The sequence below is a fragment of the Brachionichthys hirsutus genome, chromosome 8 (genome assembly GCF_040956055.1).
Source record: "Brachionichthys hirsutus isolate HB-005 chromosome 8, CSIRO-AGI_Bhir_v1, whole genome shotgun sequence".
Taxonomy (NCBI): Eukaryota; Metazoa; Chordata; class Actinopteri; order Lophiiformes; family Brachionichthyidae; genus Brachionichthys; species Brachionichthys hirsutus.
In genome coordinates, this window is record NC_090904.1 from 7,853,461 (window position 1) to 7,873,245 (window position 19,785).

The 19,785-nt window shown below is 44.7% G+C and overlaps 4 protein-coding genes across 4 annotated transcripts; 2 read left to right on the forward strand and 2 right to left on the reverse strand.

Annotated features, from left to right (window-relative positions):
* The first annotated feature begins 145 nt into the window (after positions 1–145).
* Positions 146–8,522, forward strand: nuak2 (NUAK family, SNF1-like kinase, 2). Its single transcript, XM_068742357.1, has 6 exons — positions 146–385; positions 3,476–3,596; positions 4,063–4,214; positions 5,183–5,248; positions 5,592–5,844; positions 5,972–8,522. Exons 1-6 carry the CDS (start codon positions 146–148, stop codon positions 7,057–7,059), a joined length of 1,920 nt encoding a protein of 639 aa, XP_068598458.1. The 3' UTR covers positions 7,060–8,522.
* A 353-nt stretch (positions 8,523–8,875) lies between these two features.
* Positions 8,876–11,044, reverse strand: ccnd3 (cyclin D3). The gene is made up of 5 exons (XM_068742087.1): positions 10,784–11,044; positions 10,486–10,701; positions 10,111–10,273; positions 9,235–9,377; positions 8,876–9,016 (listed from the first exon to the last, which is right to left on the reverse strand). Exons 1-5 carry the CDS (start codon positions 11,042–11,044, stop codon positions 8,876–8,878), a joined length of 924 nt encoding a protein of 307 aa, XP_068598188.1.
* Positions 11,045–11,862: 818 nt separating this feature from the next.
* Positions 11,863–15,483, reverse strand: bysl (bystin-like). The gene is made up of 7 exons (XM_068742691.1): positions 15,115–15,483; positions 14,821–14,968; positions 14,557–14,695; positions 13,783–13,916; positions 13,549–13,709; positions 12,677–12,779; positions 11,863–12,467 (listed from the first exon to the last, which is right to left on the reverse strand). Exons 1-7 carry the CDS (start codon positions 15,380–15,382, stop codon positions 12,113–12,115), a joined length of 1,308 nt encoding a protein of 435 aa, XP_068598792.1. The 5' UTR covers positions 15,383–15,483; the 3' UTR covers positions 11,863–12,112.
* Positions 15,484–15,751: 268 nt separating this feature from the next.
* Positions 15,752–17,162, forward strand: med20 (mediator complex subunit 20). Its single transcript, XM_068742878.1, has 4 exons — positions 15,752–15,765; positions 16,032–16,177; positions 16,513–16,766; positions 16,854–17,162. Exons 1-4 carry the CDS (start codon positions 15,752–15,754, stop codon positions 17,073–17,075), a joined length of 636 nt encoding a protein of 211 aa, XP_068598979.1. The 3' UTR covers positions 17,076–17,162.
* Positions 17,163–19,785: the final 2,623 nt, after the last annotated feature.

A 19,785-nucleotide genomic window follows, 5' to 3' on the forward strand; every position in this document is an offset into this window, starting at 1 on the left:
GTTTGACCGGAGCCCCGCACAACCTCCCAAGCAGCTTCAGCAGACGCAGCTCCGCACGAAGGAACGCTCGTTTTCCATGACGCCCGAGAAGAGTCCGCGTTAACGCACTAAAAGGACAATAACGTGGGGGGGGGGGGGGGTCGAGATGGACGCCTTCACTTATAATAATGGCCTTTCTGCAAACCGCAGGGTGTCCCTGGGGGGGGCGATGCCCGGCGACACCCCGACGGTCGCTAAAGCTCCGCGGCAGGTGACCGTGAGGAGACAAGCCGTGAAGAGACACCATCACAAACACAACCTGAAGCACCGGTACGAGTTCCTGGAGACGCTCGGGAAGGGAACCTACGGCAAGGTGAAGAAGGCCAGGGAAAGGTCCGGCAGACTGGTGAGACTGGCGTTAACGCGCTGTTTAATATTTATTATTATTATTAATAATAATAATATCGACTATCGACCGTCTGGAGTCGGACAGTGTGGACTCGGGTAGTCCACAAACAACTGTTGTCTTTGTAGGGGAACAGGTTTATTGAATTTATTGACCGGGTTTCTGTGAAGTAAAGTTAAAGTTTCAAGTAAAGGGAAGTTATGACCCCCATAATTGTGTTTAAACTAGTTAAAAAAACAGGTATGTTTGTTGTTCAAATGGTTAACCAGTTCCCAAACCAGTTTTAGTTTGTTTTAGCGATCATTGTTTGTTTTGGATGAGTCTCTGCTTTCACCAGTCCTGGCTTTGCACTTAGTATCTTGAGTTGAGTCGGCTGTTTTTAAATATATATATTTTTTTCTCCATGATCTTTTTGTTTTTCCTTACTAGTTTTTTTTTTAAAATCAGTTTATATATAAAAAAAACATGTAGCTACTTCTGACGGTTTGGGTTAGTCTTTTCAGGGTTGAGAGACTCACAATGTAGCGCAAAGTAAATGCAATACTTGTATTTGCATTTATGTCTCATCTGTGTGTTTTATTAAAGTGAATTTAAGGATCATTTTTTACAACTGTTACTTATGTTTGATCTCGTCCTACATATACTGCGGCCAAAAGTATGGCTTTATTTATTGTATTTATGTAAATCTGTCCATATAAAAGGGGGGGGTGTTTATGTAGAAGTTTCAAATTGTCACTTAAATGATATAAAGAAAGCTTGGAGCAAAGTGAATGTCAGGGGAAAGGTTCACTAACTTTCAGCCCCCACCCCCCATGCATGACCGTAGCTGAAACTGAAGGTATTTGGCTCGAAGATATGATCTATAAACAAGAGAAACAAAGGGAAATGTATTTACTGGAAGGTCAATGCGATTTCTCTTCCGTGTGTCACAGTCATAATCTGTCATTTTATTATTGGAACTCAATACATTTATTTTCATATTAAAAATATATAATATTATGTTCCAAATGATATCAACAAAGACTGGACTGAATATTAAAAATGCCCGCGTGAGGACTATCGGTATGAACAATGACCTTCCGTGACGGTTTTACAGCATCTGGCTCGCTCTTTGTTGTTTACCTAATAATGCAAATGCTGTATCTGTCGTTGTGTTGCAAACAATGCTACATTTCTCAGCTATAATGACTCATCAAAAACCGCATAGAAAACAGATACTCTCCATTTCATTATTTGGTAAACCTTTGTCATGTTTATCGTAAATTTCCATTTCCAAAACGACATGCTTGTTACATGTGACCACTCGGAGAAGTTGAGGAAATGAGTGCTTGGAATTTCCCCTCTGAGCCTGCAGAGTGCTACAAGTCCAGCCTTGTCTCCGCGCCCATCTCTGTCTTTCACACTGGGGGGGGGGTTGCAGGATGATGTTTGTATTGATGAAACCAACATCTATGTTCAAAATGCCTCAGCCCAAATGCGCACCGAAACCACAGGAAGCACACGCAGTATAAAAGGCAGGTGGCACTGGCTGTACCCCCCCCCCCCTCTGCCTTGAGTATTTACAACATGAGAGAAATGATAGCACACAAACTGCCTTTGTTATAGGTGCTATATATTTAGCTGTAGCTGCTCCATTTGGCTATGTGCAAATTATGATTACGACAAATAGAGTTGGGCCTTCAGTTTGCAGAGGCGTCGTTCGCATGACCTTTTTTGCTGAGTGTCTCTCCAGAGGCAGACGCTATTTAAGTCTATAATTGTGCTGCACCACATATTCATAATACTTTAAAATGTTTTCTTTGGGATAGGCTTGCAGAGGTTCTTGGCAGCACCTGACACGTTTTTTTTAAATTGTTAAATTGTTGTAGTCATTTTATTCTATCTAGTTGCACCATTTTAAAAACTGAATTCAGTAAATCAGTTATGTGCAAAAGTAGCAGGGCTTAAATTTGGTGGGTTTATAAAATGCCTTTTAAAACATGAAGAAAGATGTTTGAATTTATTTTTGGAAAATCAGGAAGAGAAGTGAGAAGCTACAACTAGAAAACCAACACTTGTAGCCGTCAAATGAAAGGAAGCACAAAAAAACCATTGTATCGTCGTTATCATAAATAACCAGTGGTGGAAATATATGAAACCTTTCATATGCAAATATACATACCGGTATATGGTTTCATATGTATATTTCAAATGTGTCTTTTTGGAATAAGTGTAAAATGTTCTGGGAAGTCAATGAAACAATTTATATGTGGGTTATATAAGATTTTTGATGGTTCAGGGACTCTGCGTTTTAAATATCAAAACTTCAACCTGAGTGACTACTGCGTGGAAGGAAGTGACGCTAACAAAGACCGCACAACATCCAGATAACTCGCACAGGGGTGTGAGCTCATCATGGGGTTTGCGTTCAACCTGTCTGACAGCTACGCAAACAAACGCAGGAAACCTCGGCTCCAAGAATCCGGGAGAAGGTCGAGGACGGTGCGAATCCGGCGACAGAAATGGAGGAGAACCCGAGCCAGACGGTGACTCATGACGGGAGACAATTGAGTGTTGGCGTGATGCAACGAATCTCTACTTTACTCATTTCCACATGTCTGCAGCCCTCGAGGGTTAGAAAGGACCCCCCCCCCCCTACAGACATGCCGTCTGGTGCCTCATGACACCCTGCGAAGTAAGTCGGGGGTAGACTGATGACGCACTTGGTGAAGAGAGGAATTCCAGGCATCTTGAGTTTCAAATGGGCAAACAAAACACGAAGACGCGTTTACACACTGGCCGGAGCTTCTCTTGGACAGAATACAGACCCGAACGGAGACTATTCGGATTGTGGTTTCCTTCTACGAGTATCACAGACGCGACAGTTCACAAGAAGCACACGATGGAACGCTGCCTGCTGTTCCTCTCGCAAGAAGATCGCCTTCCAAATTGTTCATTGGAAGGAACGCGCAACATTCCTTTGAAATAATGCCATTTTACTGATTAGCTTCGTGGACTTTCTCTTCTGATGAACATGCAAACGAAATAATTGTTCATAAAAAATAAACCTCGATCCCCCCCCCCCGCCCCCTTTTTTTTTTTTTTTTAAAGGTTGCCATAAAGTCAATTCGTAAGGAGAAAATCAAGGATGAACAAGACCTGGTTCACATTCGCAGAGAAATCGAGATCATGTCTACCCTGTGCCACTCGCACATCATCACCATCTATGAAGGTACACACAACTGTCATGCTCTTTATTGGTGTGTGTGTGTGTGTGTGTGTGTGTGTTAGCGCTTGTTGACTGAGCTGCGTTATGTGAATTGTGATACCTAGAAAAAGAGTCCTCAATCAGCCTTTGTTTGGGAGTCAGAGTTTGGTCACGCAAGTCTTTGTCTTGGCAGCTGACCCTGGGTTACATAAGCATTGCTATCCTGTCGGGACTCGTCGGGGGGGGGGGGGGGGGGGGGGCTGCAGGATCTGATGAAAAGTCACATCGGTGCATCCTTTCTCCACATACACCCCCCCCCCCCCCCCCCCCATTTGTCTTCTGTCCTGGGGATTGCCCACTTGGCTGTGGAGAATAAAATTCCAGATAATCTGTGTGGAACTTCAATCCCATTTTGGTGGTAGTTTGATTTGAGACCTTGAGCTAAAAAGTCCTTTCTGGTGTTTTTTTTGTTTCATTTTTATCTTTCTAGTATTTGAAAACAAGGACAAAATCGTGATCGTGATGGAATACGCCAGCCGGGGGGATCTGTACGACCACGTCTGTGACAGGAAGGACATCTCTGAACGGGAGGCCAGGCACTTCTTCAGGCAAATTGTGTCGGCTGTGCACTACTGCCATCAGGTAAGCCATTCTATCCAGTGCTGCCCTACGGAACGTGCATACAGAAAATATCAAGGAGATAAAACCTTATCCACGGGTGCTACGTCACGCTTAACGGGCGCCGCTTGCTAAATTTGTGCTTTTCACACCAGCACCCTCAAAAGTTATGTAATGGGAATTACTCACTGTCAGGCTGCTGTTCTGAATAGGGAGGCTGTGAGAACGATGCAGGAGGAACCGAGCACTTTAGCATCAGGGCTAAAGGCCAGCGCGCACACACACACACACACACACACACACACACACACGCATGGTCTCGCACTCTAATGAGGGTGTCGTGGAACAGAAGGGCTCTGCATGCACACGCACTGCTGTTCATCGCTGTGTAATTACATTCGCATCGCGTTATAGTTTAGTGTATTTGTCCAACAGTTTATATTTGCATGTTTGATAGAACAGTATTTACAGAGTACATTGCCTTGTCATACTATGTTACATAACTGACCTCGTCCATTTTATTTGGGGAACTGATATATTGGTAAATATTTTATTTTCTGTGCCAAAATCAAGAAGAGGGCGTTTAAGCCCCGCTTATGTTAATTATGCGACCATACAATACTTTGTGGTATTAATTAATTCCAAAGTATTGCATTGCAGTACTTTTGTCATGACTACATTGTATAAACACAAAGTATGATTATATTCACTTCGGTTGCAAGTTTCCATAAGTAACAGCAGCAGTTGCTGAATGTTTGATGCTTGAGTCAGAGTTATGCCCCCCCGCTGAGAGGAGGACAATGAAGCAAAGCTGAAGTACGAGGAGGGGAAAAAAATCTACACGGAAAAACGGTGTACTGACCTATCTGATCTTTTTATAGAACATGGACAACGTCCAGTAAACTGGTGTGTTGGGACTTGGGTGGAGAAATCCTCATTGTGAAATAACTCTTTTTAAAGGCAAAACATTTTTTTCCCCCCCTTCTTCCCAGAATGGAATTGTCCACCGGGACCTGAAACTGGAGAATATTTTACTAGATGGTAACGGCAACGTGAAGGTATGAAGAAGTGGCGCATTGACCATGAAAAGAAGCAAACACACACGCCTTCTACTGAGAGATGATCATTATCCAAGTTTACATTTTTGTTTTGTTTTGAAAAAGCATTTATTTTATATATATATATATATATATATATATATATCAGGATTATAAAATGATCATAAAGAAAATAAGGACATCTTATGGAATATGAAGTATTTAATTACAGGAATTGCTTGCAGAATAGTTTGCCTTTAGTGTAAACGTGATTCCCCGTGACATACTTAAAATGTGAAACCGGTGATGTGCGTAATGAGTAGCTGACGATGCAGCTCATCACGATGTCTGCTTCATCTTTCAGATCGCAGACTTCGGCCTGTCCAACATTTACCGCGGGGATGAGTACCTTCAAACCTTTTGTGGCAGCCCTCTGTACGCGTCCCCGGAGATTGTGAATGGGCGGCCGTACCGCGGGCCTGAGGTCGACACTTGGTCCCTGGGCGTGCTGTTATACACAATGGTGCATGGCAACATGCCTTTTGACGGACAAAGCCATAAAGCACTGGTTCAACAGATAAGCACAGGGAATTATCGGAAACCCAGCAACCCTTCTGGTGAGCGTTTCCAGTCGTTCTCTGGAGCCCACATGTGATGTTTGTACTGCGTGTGCAATTATAAGTTCATTTTATGATCTGAATACAACAAACAAGGATGACTTTAGTGTCTCTTCCTCTCTCGCAGATGCATGTGGGCTAATCCGATGGATGCTAATGGTAAATCCTGAGCGCAGAGCCACAATTGAAGACATTGCAGGACATTGGTGGGTTAACTGGGGGTACCAGCAGCCTTTGCTGGCTGAGGCAAAGAGCAGTCCAGTTGGGCAGAGCAGCTCACCGACATCTCCATCAACGCACCCTGCTGGGCTGGCAAGTGTTGCTAACTGGCTACGGCGCACTTCTAGGCCTTTACTGGAGAACGGCACCAAAATGCGGTGCTTGCTCCGCTCTCAGGGGGGAGGAGGGGGAGGAGGAGGAGGAGGAGGAGGAGAAGTGGTGCGGCAGCGTTCCCTGAGAAGGTCACGCAAGGAGAACAATGTTACCCAGACTGTTCACGAGGCGAGTGCAGACAGTCATCCCTGTAAAGGTATTTTAAAGAAACGCAACAGCGTGAAGCAGAAGGCGGCGACGGAATCCTCTGCGGCAAATGCAACGCAAAACGTTTTGGGTTCATCTGCACCGTCCAGCGCCCCATCTGCTGCTTCGCTGCCTCGCAAAGGAATCCTGAAGAAGCCAACCGAGCAAGAGTCGGGCTACTACTCATCCTCCCCCGAGAACAGCGACTCTGGCTGGGCGTCGCAAACAAACGAATGCCCTACGGCGCCGACGTATAGAAAGGGCATCTTGAAGCGCAACGGAAAGTTCTCTTCAAGCGGCCTGCAGGAGTTCGGCTCGCTAGACCAGCTGGCTGTCTCGTTGCCCCTTGAAGGCGCCAGTTCCAGACCGAGCGGGGCCGTAAGTGAGGACAGCATTCTGTCGTCGGAGTCTTTTGACCAGCTGGATCTACCAGACCGTCTTGGACCCCGGAGACAGACTAATAATCGAGTTAAGGTCAGCATGAGAGGATCTGTGTCTGCTGACAACCTACTGGACATTCAGGAAGACCGGATCCTTGGAGACGGGGCGCTGCGGCCTTGGGATTGCTACGAGTCGGGCGTGGCAGACAGCGCCTTTTCCATCACAGACTGCGATAACGTAACTGAGGCGTATAAACAGGCCATGGTTGAACGAGGATCTACGGCGAGCCAGAGAGAGAGAGCAGACGTTAGTTAAGGATTCCGGTGAAAGTTTCGTTTCGTTTTTTTTTTTTCCAAGCGAAGACACGATGGCCAAAGCAGATCGTGAAATCGCCAACATGCCGGAGATGATCGCATCAGATTACTTCAGGAGATGAACGGTACCAAAAATAAATAAAGGGAGCTGGCTTTTCTGTCGACATCAGTTTGTCGTTTCGAAGGTGGTTGATAAATGAATCCTAAAACGTCCTGGTTTATAATTTGAATGCAAGGGTCAAAATATTATGCTGCTGCTTGGTCATTCAACCAGATTGCTCGGCATATTGTCAGTGGGGGCAGTTTGGGAAATGTTTATGACTTAATGGCTCTATTGAATTTTGACTTTGACATCTGGTAGCCCTCATGTTTATCTGAGATAACGGGAGTAATGTCCACTTTCAATGTTAAGGTGCGGGCTCAGTCGTACCGTGCATTGCGGGTTTTATTCTTTTCATTGATGGGGGGAAATAACATTTCATGGATACCAAAAAGCATATTTTCTATAGTTGGGAATTGTTTCTTTAATTAAAGCACACACACACACAAAATTGCCAATAAGATTTATTTTGGTTTCCAGCTCTGATAAGTCTGTGTGGTTTTTTATTGTTTTCTTGAAATGAGTTTTGGATAATGACTTGAATAATACTCGTGACAGAAATCAAGCATAACCAGTAGAACCTGCTTTTCTTTGGCTCTGTGTATGCAGGTGGAAGTTTCCCACGAGGGTGGAGCGCTAGAACTCACTCGAGTGTTTCAAGGTCACAAGCTGAATTTTGAAACGCAGCAACGTGTGTGTGTGTGTGTGTGTGTGTGTAAACGTGAACCGCGAGTCCAAGATAACTGCCGTGTGTAACGTTGCGCACACCTCATGTTTAACCCTTCAACTGATTTTTCGGGATCACTCATGGACCTCAGGTGTTTGGAACTTTTTTTTTTTTTTTTTACAAAGCTAGATTGTCAACGGCTAAAACATTTGTTTGGTTTAAAGTCAAAATCCTGAATTATGCATACTGATGTTCATTTACGACGTATTAAATTAGTATACCATCAGTATATCGCGTTCATCTCACGGGACACACTGGAGCGATTTAATTGGATTAGCATGCCTGGCATTAAACTACAGCCTCATGCCGGTAACTGGAATAGTTTAACAGGCAACGGGAACCAGGTAATATTAAAATGTATTTATTTGTGATCTTGTAATAAAAGTTGCACAAGGCAGAGTCCTGCTGTTGGTTCAGAAACTGGAATGTGTAATTATTTTTTTTATTTTTATGTTCATATTTTGGGGATAAAAATCCGTTTACAGTAGCAAATGTAATTTGTCACAGATTAGGGCTAGGATTAACTATTCAATGTACGTTTTGGCATTTTGTTAGCTCTCTCTTATCCCATAATATGCAGATTCACAGACTATTCCTTAACCACAGCTACAACCGTGTGTTTACCGGCTTATACACTCTACCGGCTATGTAGCTGGGACGAGGAAAGTATTAAATTATTAAAAATGATTCTGGAGAAGTCGCCTTCCGGCTAATGTTTTTAATGACCTTTCATGCAAATGCTTTGTTGAAGCAGTAAACGAAACAAGTAGTCACAAACTAATTAGGCATTATATTGAAACATCTTTCACAACTGTGCAGATATAAAACCAACGCTGCATTTAAGGACATAAAAAACATTAAACGTACAGTATGAACACAGGAGCGCAACGTGGAAATGTGTAGACAAACGGAGCAACAATGAGATTTTAAGATGCGTATTGAATGCTGGGCTCCGTGTTCAGTCTCCTGACGGGGGGACGGGGGGGTGTTTTAGCTCGATGTCAGCGCGGCGTTCTGAATGTCGGCAGAGGTGTAGCTGATCTCTGAGTTGTTGCGTCCTGATCTGAAACGAGAGGGTAGGCTGCGTTCCAGCACGCTGCCGAGCTGCTCGTAGCAGAGGAGGACGGAGCTCTGTTCGGGGTCGGATAGAGAGGAAAACATCAGCAGGTTGCACTGCAGGAACACATTTTCTATTGCCCTCGAGAACAAAACTACACTTTGGTTGCTCTTTCAAACATGAATTTAACTCTTTGTACTTATTCTCAGGCTGCCTGATCAGAGTAGCCATTAAAATTGATCACGAGCGGGGAAAAATCGTCCAAAAATGTGAGTTAAACATTAAACCTCACCAGATCAATGGACAAAAGCTTAGCCAAAACCTTCATAACTGAATCGGAGGCAGCGGCAACGTCCGTTAACTTCAGCCTGGACGCAGCAATGCTCACGCAGGCACAAGCGAGGGTGGAGGGCAGGAACACGGAAAACCTGTAGTCTGAGGATCAGAGGAAAATGATTCACTAGCGTTACCGAATACTTCTGACCGCTTGTACTAAAAGTACTTATAACTATTGCAGCAGCGATAAAGTCAGCAACATCTAGACGTAGGCAATTCAACGGACGCCACCGTTACGGACACACCCTGATGGACAAAGAGCAGCACTCTGCTGATCTGAAACCGTATCCTATCTGTTTCAGACGAGGGTGGCGGGACAAAAGGTCAGCCCTTCAGCCCACGCTCAGACGCCTGCTTGATCTCGAATGAGAGTCCCAACGTATGGCGTCTGGAACCGCCTACGTTTTATGGGCTGTAATGTCACAGCTCATCTATAATGGCGTGCTGGCTGGTGGTTTTAACTGTGACCTGTTGCCTCGGGCGGCATCACAGAGATTTGTGGGAAACCAGTCAAGCTGAATGGTCTTTCATAGCGGACAATGCAGGATTACACAAACTCAGCTCTCCGTCACGTAAACGAACTGCTGACACGCCGCAATCAAAGTTATGGCTGCTTTGCGTCCACTGACCACTCAATTAAAAAGTCATTAAACCATTTCTTTGAACAAGCTCTCATAAAAAAAAATTGGAATAGTCACAGGGGAATTAAATAAAAAATAAAAAATTCAAACAAACCTGCCTTTTTTGCACTTGAATCACAAAACGGCCTTGAAACTGAGTGCATTTGTCCTCTACTGAATGTAATTTGAAGCATCTCGGTAATATAACTCACCAGTAGCTGCCAGAGCAACGTAGACGTGAACGTGCCTGCGCATGTTTGGAAGGTGGTGAGGCCGAACAAAAGGGAGGGCGACGAGAAGCGGCTCCAGGAAGTCCGAGGGTACCACAGAGGCCAGACACCAGTCCAACCTGGTCACCACGGAAACCTCCCACTGCTGCAACACACACACACACACACACATCCTCTTATACAAAACACACCGGTCCGAATGCCACTGCAAAGCCTGCACAGGATGATGGAGCCATTTATTTCAATCATATGAGGCGATCAATGAGTGGGAATCACTATTAAACCACAGATCAATAGCCCTCCGGAATCTATGCTGTTGTGTCAAATGCAATGTGCAGTTCACGTGAAATAGTTTACCAGGATGTCTGAGACTGACACCGAGTTGTCTGTGTAGACGCACAACGTGCTCGCGGTGAGGGGAACAGCTTCTCTCATTTTGGAGGCCAGGAACATGCAGACGGCCCCCAGCAGCTGCAGGTCGGAGCGCCCCGCGGAGAACCGGCTCAGGTACCGGTCCAGGTAGAGCACGGCCTGCGGAAGCACCTCCTCCTCGCACTTCTGCTCCTCACACACCTGGGAGAGGAAAGACGCCCGCCTGCGTGAGATTCACATCCGTGTGGAATCATAGTATATACAGAGTGAGTGAGTCGGACACCTGAACCATCCAGACTACCAGCAGGGAGCGCATGCGCGGCTGGATGTCTGTCTGCACGCCGTCGAAGTAAGCGGACACCCGGCAGGTCTTCTCCATGGCCGCCAGGTGGAGCAGCGCTCGGGGGTCGCGGGTTATGGCGTGGTCGCTGGCGGCGCGGACGGATAAATAAGGCTCGGGTTCGGGCTCGGGTTCGGGCTCGGGTTCGGGCTCATCCTCGTTAGAATTTCTGGATGTCGATTGAAACTGTTCGGGGAGATCCATTCGACTGGGGGAGGGGAAACAGAATTCAATACGGTGTCCAGAACCCATTTAAATACGAACGAAGCATCGGAAGAAACGCGGCTACTTCCGCCAACCCTTAAGCTAGCCGCTGTCTGTAAGCGGCAGCTAAAGGGTTAGCACGCCGCTAGCTGCCCCGCTAGCCGCGTTTACATCCGCCACAGCAACATATACAAAGTGTAATAGACTATAACGGGCGACAGGTTTGCGTCTTAAAGCTTTAAGACATTTCATGACGTGCTACTGCTATCAGACATTAAAAAAAAATCATTTATTTTAAAATTGTAATTTAAATCAAGTGAAATAGGAAAAATTACACTTAATGAAACTGTCCACCATGCAATTTAGGGTTTGTTATTTGGGCCATTATTTTTCCACTATGTTACTTTTCTCCATGAAATCCTCCCAGTCCAAAATCACATAATACAGGTAAAGTTTAGTGGTGAAATAGCCAGTAGGTGTGAGGACAATGCAGTTAAGGTTTGCCCCATAGGTCACCAGCTGCCCCCCCCCCCACCCCGAGTAGTATACTGCACTTACTAAACTGAAATGCTAAGTTGGCACATCAGTGGGGCTTCATGCATTTCAGAATATGTGGCATACTTCCACATTCCAAAATGAACACACCAGGGCACGGAGGTCAATCATTTTCAAAGCCAGATTGTGGTTACTATGCATGTCAACATGACTTGTTTCAAAATGTTGCGCTTTAGTCTCGGCACAGCTTCTGTTTTATCATCCTTTCCTTTGGTAAAAAAAAATAAAAATGATGGGAAAGACCAAGTGTAAAGAATTATGTTTGTTTTTAATCAAAATTGCTGCTTCAATACAGAAAAGTTAAATTTTCTCACTCGCTCAAGACATGAACCGTAATCATGAAAAGGAAATAATAGCGTCTCCATAGCTACTCACGCCCTCACAGGTTCAAACCCCATCCAAGCTTCTGTCACATTGCAATGAACCTTTCAACCTCTAATTTCATTAACATGCTGCAGAAGAAACTATTAATCGTTTGCACCACAGGACGATTCGTCAAAGACATTTCAATCCTCAGTCCATTTCAACCGTTACAGGGAGCCCGATTTCCACATCTCTCGACTCGGAATTTTGCAGTTCTCTGCGAATTTCAGCAGAGATCCGAGGGTGCGTTTGTATCTTCAGCAGCTCCAGGAGTGACGTCTTCTGTTCGGAGGCCAGGTCGGCCTTGTAGCGCTGAGCCAGCGTTAGGAAACTCTGATGCCACAGCACAGGAAGCACACGCTTTTCATTTCGGAAGGACAGGAAGTGAGCCACCAAGGCATCCAGGACACGGAAAGGCAGGGCGTACTTTTTGTCGAGCAAGAGTCGCAGGAAAATGCTGTTGGCACCGTTGTACTCCATTTCTGCCAACTTAAGCATTGCAGCGCTGAAAAGACAAGAGAGTTATATGTTATCCAACCTTGGTGATCGGAGGCTGCGCAACATGTTATCTAACCCTTACATGTGCAACCTCGATCTTTTACTCGTTAACGTCCCACAAAACGAAGCTTTTAGCGATAAGTGGTTGCGTCTTCCATCTTACAGCAAGAGGCCGACATCGACTGCTGCTGTGCGGCAGTGAAAACGAGACCGTACCTGGAGTGGAGCACAGGGATCGAGCACTTTGTGAGGATGCTCCCAATGATGATGGCTTCCCTGAGGGTGCACGTCCCAGACTCGCACAGAGGAATTAGCAGACCTGTTGGACAGAAGATGCAGAAACTATTACTTTCTAAGTGTCTCCCTACCAAGAAGGGAAGATGGATGGCTGTTGGGACAAAACTCAATAAAAGCATCAAAACTAATAAATCTCACACATCAAACAGTGCAAGTCAATAATATCTTGCTGCGGTCAAAAGATAAGAGATATATAGTAGGAATGGGAAATATTCCCGTGTGTCCTGCTCAAAGGCATTTATGGCATGAAATAAGTAAATGTGGTGGCCTGGTTATCGGAGTTGTCTTAAAGAAATTAGGATTTGACAATTTAATACTATCTATTACATGGCGGTATTTAGTGTAGTCCTGCTTAGGATCATTAAAAAAAAATTACAAAATAAAAGCATGAGAAGAAAGAAGAAAACGATTGCTGCGTGTCGACAGGATTTAAAACGGGTCCCGACTGTGGGAGGGTAACGAGCAGAGGACGAGAACAGCAGCGCCGCCTACTGGATGTGGTAGAAGTTAGCACGCAGTAAAGTATAATTCTAAGTAGCACTGCCACCTAGTGGTAATTCATTATGGTTGCCTTTCAAAATACGGCACAGACAGTGATTGGGGAACATGGTTCCCATCAACCTGGGACAATTTCTGATCCCACTCTACTGGAAAGACATCTTCAGATGCCCCTCCCCCTCATCAAACAAAGTTGATCGTTTTTTTGTTAACCTATCGGCATGTCTCCCTCCCCATCTCCGTCTATCTTAAACTAGCTAGTTGGACTTGCGTGTGGTTGAACGTTCTCTCACCTTTAAACCAGGCTCCCGGTTTGAACAAGGCCTTCTTCAAAGCGCTGTACAGGTGAAAGTTGAGTCGCTTGTACTCGGCGATGTCATCCCGGACTCGGGGAAGCAGCACCAAGTTGTAAAAGCGCTGAGCCATTCTCTCCTTCAGATTGGATGAGAATATTCTAAGACAAAAGCATGAATAAATCTTCTCATCAGACCGAAGTACACAGTATTACACGTATTACTACGGCTTACCTTGTTGCTTGGTACATGGCAGCGGCCGTCCAGCTTTCAGGCTCAGTCAAATACAGAACCTGCTCCCAGTTTGAAAGCGCAGGGATTATTTTAAAAGCCTTTGGCAATTTACCGCTGCGATATTTTGACAAGACCTGAAGTGTGAAAATAAAGAAATGTATTAATTAACCTTCACAGTGACAGACCAGATAGTAAACGTTTATTTGTGTAGGAGTTTCTTCAGACAGTCCAGAGAGACAGAAACAGAATGTTTGAGGAGCACTTAAGAGATTTGTAATTTGTAAACTTAAGAAAACTCTTAAGTTTAGTCTTAAGCTGGTCTATCTGTGCGATGGATCATTTTGTAAAGACCTGAAGGCTCCTGCACGACACGCGAGCCGGTAACGGACAAAGCGTTTCGGAAGATGAAGATGACATTTTTTACATTTATTAACGTCCAAGAAAAGCAACAACACACATTTATTATGTCAACCAGTCAAACACGAGCAAATATATGTCAAAATCACCTGAAACAGAAACAAATCGACTGGAGGAAGGAGCGCCGTTCTTCTGAAGAAGCATCAATTGCCCCAAATCCCCTACTTCAGAACTTTTAGCCCCACAGAAAGGTGAACACGGGGGGGGGGGGTCTCTGTCCACCTTTCTGCTTCCCCAAATTTCCCTAAGCCGACTCGGTCATAAGTCGCCCCATGTTAAATTACAGTAAGTATATTATGCTGCGTCATTGATACGGAAAGTAATGAGTCACAATCAGAGCGGTGTGAATAAACGGACCTTATGAACTCCTCTGTACACTTCGGTAATCCTCGGGTCCAGCTGGGGCATCCGACACCCCGACACCTCCGACATCACTGTTCCCACCTCAGTCTGCTTCTCTGTAATCTTCTCCATGATCATGTCAGCTAAGGTCCGCCTACAGTCAGCAAAAAAAAAAAAGGGGGTACAAGTAGCAAAGCATTTAAAGCCAAAAACTAACTCGTGGGTGTTTTTTTTTGATGTCATTTTAATCTAAACAGTAAGAGCTGCGTTGCATCTTGCCTCATTGGTGGATTTTTATTCATAAACATCTCAATGGCTTTCTCATCATCGGGGTCAACGACGATGTCAACATCGCCATCCTCAGCAGCACCCGCTGCTTCCAGAGCGGGCCATTCCTCATCAGAGTCTGCGTCCTGGGAAGCAGATCCTTTATTTGATTAGAAGATAAAGATGGTTAATTACATAGGCAAACATGGACAAAAAAAACAGATTAATATTGACATTACTCAAAGTAGAAGAGTCCATTTCTGTACTTAATGTAAGACATAGCTTTCAAACGTTCAACGCTTATACCGAGGCTGGTGGCTGGCGTCTTCTTCTTCTCTGGTGCTTGTCCACACTCGGTCTGAAGCTCCTCTTGTTGAATTCGGGCCTGCTTCAAGATCTTCCGCGACAGACGTTCGTCCACGTACTCGTCATCGGCTTCTACCCGGCAGTCCCTGCTTTTGACGCGGCCCCGGCCTCGGACCGTGTCCGCTTGCAGTATCTGGTCCGCCAGAGCCACCGCCGCGGCGCCATTTTTCTCCCCTGCTCCACTTCTGGATGTTTTCACTTTGGGCATCGCAGCGGTTTGTAGCTACAGTATATTTAATGACGGCTTAAGTCAAGAACTTAACAAGAAATCTACTGTAAACATTCGCTCGGTCAACACGTGAGGATGACGGCCATAGCAGGAGGAAATGACGTAGTTTACGTCACGTTAAAGCGACAAGTTCTTTAATCTTCCCCCCCCCCCCAAAAAAAACTGTTTAAATGGGATCAAAATATTTCTTCGTCGATTGGGATGTAAATACAGGGAAATAAATGCAATTGAAAATTATATAATTTGGCTTTTCATAATATTAAATATGATTTTATTTAAGCGGAAAACTCACATTTGACCCGGAAGTATTCAAACGGAAGCCGAGAAGAAAACAATTGCAGAAAATCAATGGGGGTTACTTGGTGAGATTTTTATTTAAATGTATCTTTATCTCGAAATGTTAACATTACTTTCTTAAATTACATATATCCTCGCGATATTGCCTCAACTGTTACACGCAGTTTTTCACGTGGAAAAGGTGCATCGGGCATTTTTTATTTCTTTTCACACGATGCTATTCAAAACACGAAGCAGCTTCTGATGACGTGACGTGTCGACGCGGATCCACGGTGAGCTTTCCACTGTTTTTTTTTCTCTCTCGTGACGTGGTGATCGATCTGTTCTGCAGCGTGAGCCAGGTGCCTGTCGCTGAGGGGAAGAGCGTGCAGCAGACGGTGGACCTCCTGCACAAGAAGCTGGAGCAGCTGGGCGCCGTGAAGCAGGGAAGCTTCTGTCTAGACTGTGAGACGTACCACGCAGCAGGAAACGTCAGCGGTAATGTTTAAAAAGTCCTTCTAATAACATGTTTGGAAATACGAGAAGAAAGCAAATCCTTCTTACATTGTAAGGGCAGTTAGATCTCAATATTTGGGACCTTCTCATTTACACACATGGACTCTGTTTTACTCCTGCTAACCTTCATTCCTCTCTTTTCTAGAGCAGACCCTCCTCCACTTCTCTAAATTATCCTCTTCCTGTTTCTCACTGCAAATCACAATGTAATCTGCAAACATCATATTCTTACAGTGAAAATACTTCCAAAACTGCAGTGGAGTACTTTACTGAATAAACGCTTTTACCTGACGGCTCATCTCGCCCATCTGTTACAGGTCAACCCTCAAAGGTTTTATACGTGATGCACAACTCTGAAACTCCAATGAGCTGCCTGGCTCTGTTTGAAGGCGGACCCTGCCTGGTAGCTGACACAAACTTTGACATTCTCATGGTGAAGCTAAAGAGTCACTTCCAAAACGCAAAGGGGCACAAGGTGGAATGCCGTGGTGCCAGATACCGCTATTGTGACTTCTTGATCAAATTTGGTACTGTAACGATGAACTGCAGCGCCCGAGGAATATCAGTGGAGGTTTGTCATTCAGCGAAAACATTCTGAAGAGCGCAAACATTATTTCTGCATCGTGCGACCGCATTATCTGTGGCCGTGTTTCCTCAGGTCGAGTACTGCGCTTGTGTGGTCCCAGGAGACTGCTGGAATCTCATGAAGGAGTTCATGCAGTCTTTTCTCGGCTCCAGTGCGCCCGAACTTCCGTCCGTGTTTGCCGCCAAGCCTGAAGGACTCTTTGCGGCAGCAGACTCCATCGACACCATGACTCAGTACTTGGAGTTGTTCAACAAACTTCGTAAACTTCAAATTCCAGGGATTAATGTGCGTTGAGTTATTGTTATCGATGGAAGTACTTGTTCTCTGCCTGTGTTGACGTTGCTTTGAATCTGGTCCTGCGGATCAGCAAGGCCTTGTTTTTGAGCCTAAAATTTGATGCTAATATTTTTTAATTAAAGAGCCACAAAGGATAACAGTTGTAAGAGATTTATTTGTATTTTATAATTGTACGTACAAACTTCCGATGTTTGCTCTGTGGGGTTCGCTTTTGGCGTACAAATGTAGGTTACGCAGTATACATGTTGTTTTCTGCTTAGATTTCATGTGTTTGTTGGTGGCTTATTACTGTATACTTAACATTTGGAACTGGGAAAAGCTTGTTGACGTACACGTAAGGATGCAGTACTTCCTGATCTCATTTTGCCAATGGTTTGTATATGGGAGACATTTCATGGTGGACATTCTGACTTGTTGCAATAAGATGCAGGTCACATGTCAGAGCTGGGAAACCCCAGATGTCGTTAAAAAACATCATTTATCAAACTAGTGAACTCTGAGAAGAACACAATGGAGTTCAGCCTCCATTCATTTTGTTGTTTACGCCTGTGCGTCCGATTGTTTACATGATTACTGAGTAAGTCTAATCAGGAAATTACATGAACGCATCAGTACGGGTAGACGAAGGGGATATTTTTTCCAATTCGTCTTTGCTAAATTGTCTATCAAAATAATACTAATCCATACACTTGACTGTTTTCCATTCTAAGAAGGTTTGCATATTATGACATTAAATAACACTTAAACCAAATGCCTGAAAAACGAATGTTTTAAAGCTAATTAAAACATTTACGAGAAGGAAAACTGGCAGTACGAACTGCAACCTTGTAATGGTTTTCTACTTGGCACCATTTTCACTCAGGCCTAAATCTATAAATCTCTCCCACGTGACAGCTTCTGCATCGACTTCTTCTAACATTGTAAATGTAATTAAAACTTTCCGTTCCCTGTGAAGTAATTTATCTCAACCAGATGACACACAAGTCTTCCGGGGGGGGGGGGGTCATTGGGGTCAGATACTCCCGGAACGAGCCTCCGTTACTCTTCCATGTGGCCTCGGAGAGCGCGTGAGGAGGGACGGACGGTCCATCCTGCTGCCCTGTTGTTCAGCCAGTCGACCAATCAGAGCCCAGCTGCCAACGAGCTCAGGCCAATGAGCGAGCAGGATCCGGGGCTCGCGCGTTGAGAGTTGGGTTGTTCAATGTGCGGGAGGACAACAAGCAGAGTCTGAGTGAGCCGGATGGATGGATGGATGCACGCTGGCGATGGTAACGTTACGCAGTTTCCCCCCCCCATAGATGTAATAACGAACACGGACCAGGCCCGGCAGTAACGCGGCTTGCGCTGCATTAGTCGGGGTTTTTTTTTTTTCTGTGTCGAAAGTCACCAGCAAGTTTAATAAAAGATGACCGACGCGGCTAACGAGCTAAGCTGTGTGTTCACGGTTAGCCATGCGGGTGCGGGTTAGCCATGTAGCTTACCCGCTTGCTGCTACGGAGAGCTAAGAGCCCAGCATGGCAGCGAATAGTCTGGTGTTTAACAACGCACAAAATGATTCAGCAAAGGCGACAAAAGGCGCGGCGAGGCTAATGGTCGGCGTCGCCGCCGTGGCTAGCGTGTAGCGGCGTTAGCTAACTTTGTGCTTGCGGGGAAAAAAAAAAAAAAAGGGCTGCCATTCAACAAAGTTGGTGGATGTTCCCGGAGAGTGGGGCTGCCCCGACCGTTCTTTGTTCTGGGCTGACGGTGGGTGATCGCGGTGTGTAGCATGTAGCACGGCGTTAAGGGCGAGCCAGTGTACTCCAAAGGCGAGCATACTTTGAAATAAAGCACAAATACTTCATGTTTATTTGTAGCACATGTGAATTAGCGCCGTTCCATCCGGTTTAATAGATGCTTCTAATAGCGCAGCTGTCTGCAGCTGATTTATAACCAGTTGCACCAACTTGGAATGTAAATGAGGGCTTTTCATAAAATATAGTTTTTCTTTTTTTTCCTTTTTTTTTTTTTACACAAGTGGGTGATTTACAGAAAGGAAGACAAAGGGTGTAAGGAGAGCGTTTTATCGTTTAGATAGAGACATTCTCCATGTCAGCGTTTCCTTTACGTTTGGACATTTAAAGCTTTAAATGTCCAGTTAATGTTCATGATGATAGTTCTGCAGCATAAATGGTGTACTAACGTGTAATAATGTACTTTGAGTAAACTGTGGAAGGAAAGGATTTGTTTGCGTTCATCGGTTTGAGTTTTACACGTCCTGTTTTTGTATATTTAGAATCAAAGGAGAAATTCACCATCAAACTGTGACGTATTTGTTTTGCTCGTCAAATTCAGTTCTTGTATTCTCAATTTTTCTTATAGCTGGTTTTTTTTCAGCAATCTTTCTTATTTGCATCGTTTACAGACATTTTATTTTCACGTTGTCTTTCTTCGCCGGCCTTGATGCATTATCGAAATCTAAAACTGAAAATCCACGAGTGAAAGCCACCGTTGTTGTGTAAATAACAAAGAGTCCTGATGCAGTGGGTGATTATTATTCATCTTGTTTCTCAGAACGTTCGTGTTGCTGCTGGTGGTGACGGCGGATATGGGTGATCGACCTGAGCTTGCTGATGTTGTGATGTATCAAGTACAATACCTGTTATAGTAAGTATACCCTTCAACATGTCTGTCATCTGAAGTTGAATACTAGCAGACACCATTCTAAGCA

What these genes read in the sequence shown, in the direction of transcription:
- nuak2 (XM_068742357.1), top strand. Translation starts at nt 146, where the DNA reads ATGGACGCCTTCACTTATAATAATGGCCTTTCTGCAAACCGCAGGGTG. An exon ending in CATCATCACCATCTATGAAG is followed by an intron (nt 3,597 to 4,062) that starts GTACACACAACT and finishes TTATCTTTCTAG; the next exon opens with TATTTGAAAACAAGGACAAA. An exon ending in ATGGTAACGGCAACGTGAAG is followed by an intron (nt 5,249 to 5,591) that starts GTATGAAGAAGT and finishes TTCATCTTTCAG; the next exon opens with ATCGCAGACTTCGGCCTGTC.
- bysl (XM_068742691.1), bottom strand. Translation starts at nt 15,382, where the DNA reads ATGCCCAAAGTGAAAACATCCAGAAGTGGAGCAGGGGAGAAAAATGGC. An exon ending in GACGCCAGCCACCAGCCTCG is followed by an intron (nt 14,969 to 15,114) that starts GTATAAGCGTTG and finishes AATCAAATAAAG; the next exon opens with GATCTGCTTCCCAGGACGCA. An exon ending in TGTACAGAGGAGTTCATAAG is followed by an intron (nt 13,917 to 14,556) that starts GTCCGTTTATTC and finishes TTCACACTTCAG; the next exon opens with GTCTTGTCAAAATATCGCAG.
- ccnd3 (XM_068742087.1), bottom strand. Translation starts at nt 11,044, where the DNA reads ATGGATCTCCCCGAACAGTTTCAATCGACATCCAGAAATTCTAACGAG. An exon ending in TGTCAGTCTCAGACATCCTG is followed by an intron (nt 10,274 to 10,485) that starts GTAAACTATTTC and finishes TGTGTGTTGCAG; the next exon opens with CAGTGGGAGGTTTCCGTGGT. An exon ending in CGTTGCTCTGGCAGCTACTG is followed by an intron (nt 9,378 to 10,110) that starts GTGAGTTATATT and finishes TCTGATCCTCAG; the next exon opens with ACTACAGGTTTTCCGTGTTC.
- med20 (XM_068742878.1), top strand. An exon ending in CGCAGCAGGAAACGTCAGCG is followed by an intron (nt 16,178 to 16,512) that starts GTAATGTTTAAA and finishes CATCTGTTACAG; the next exon opens with GTCAACCCTCAAAGGTTTTA. An exon ending in CCCGAGGAATATCAGTGGAG is followed by an intron (nt 16,767 to 16,853) that starts GTTTGTCATTCA and finishes GTGTTTCCTCAG; the next exon opens with GTCGAGTACTGCGCTTGTGT.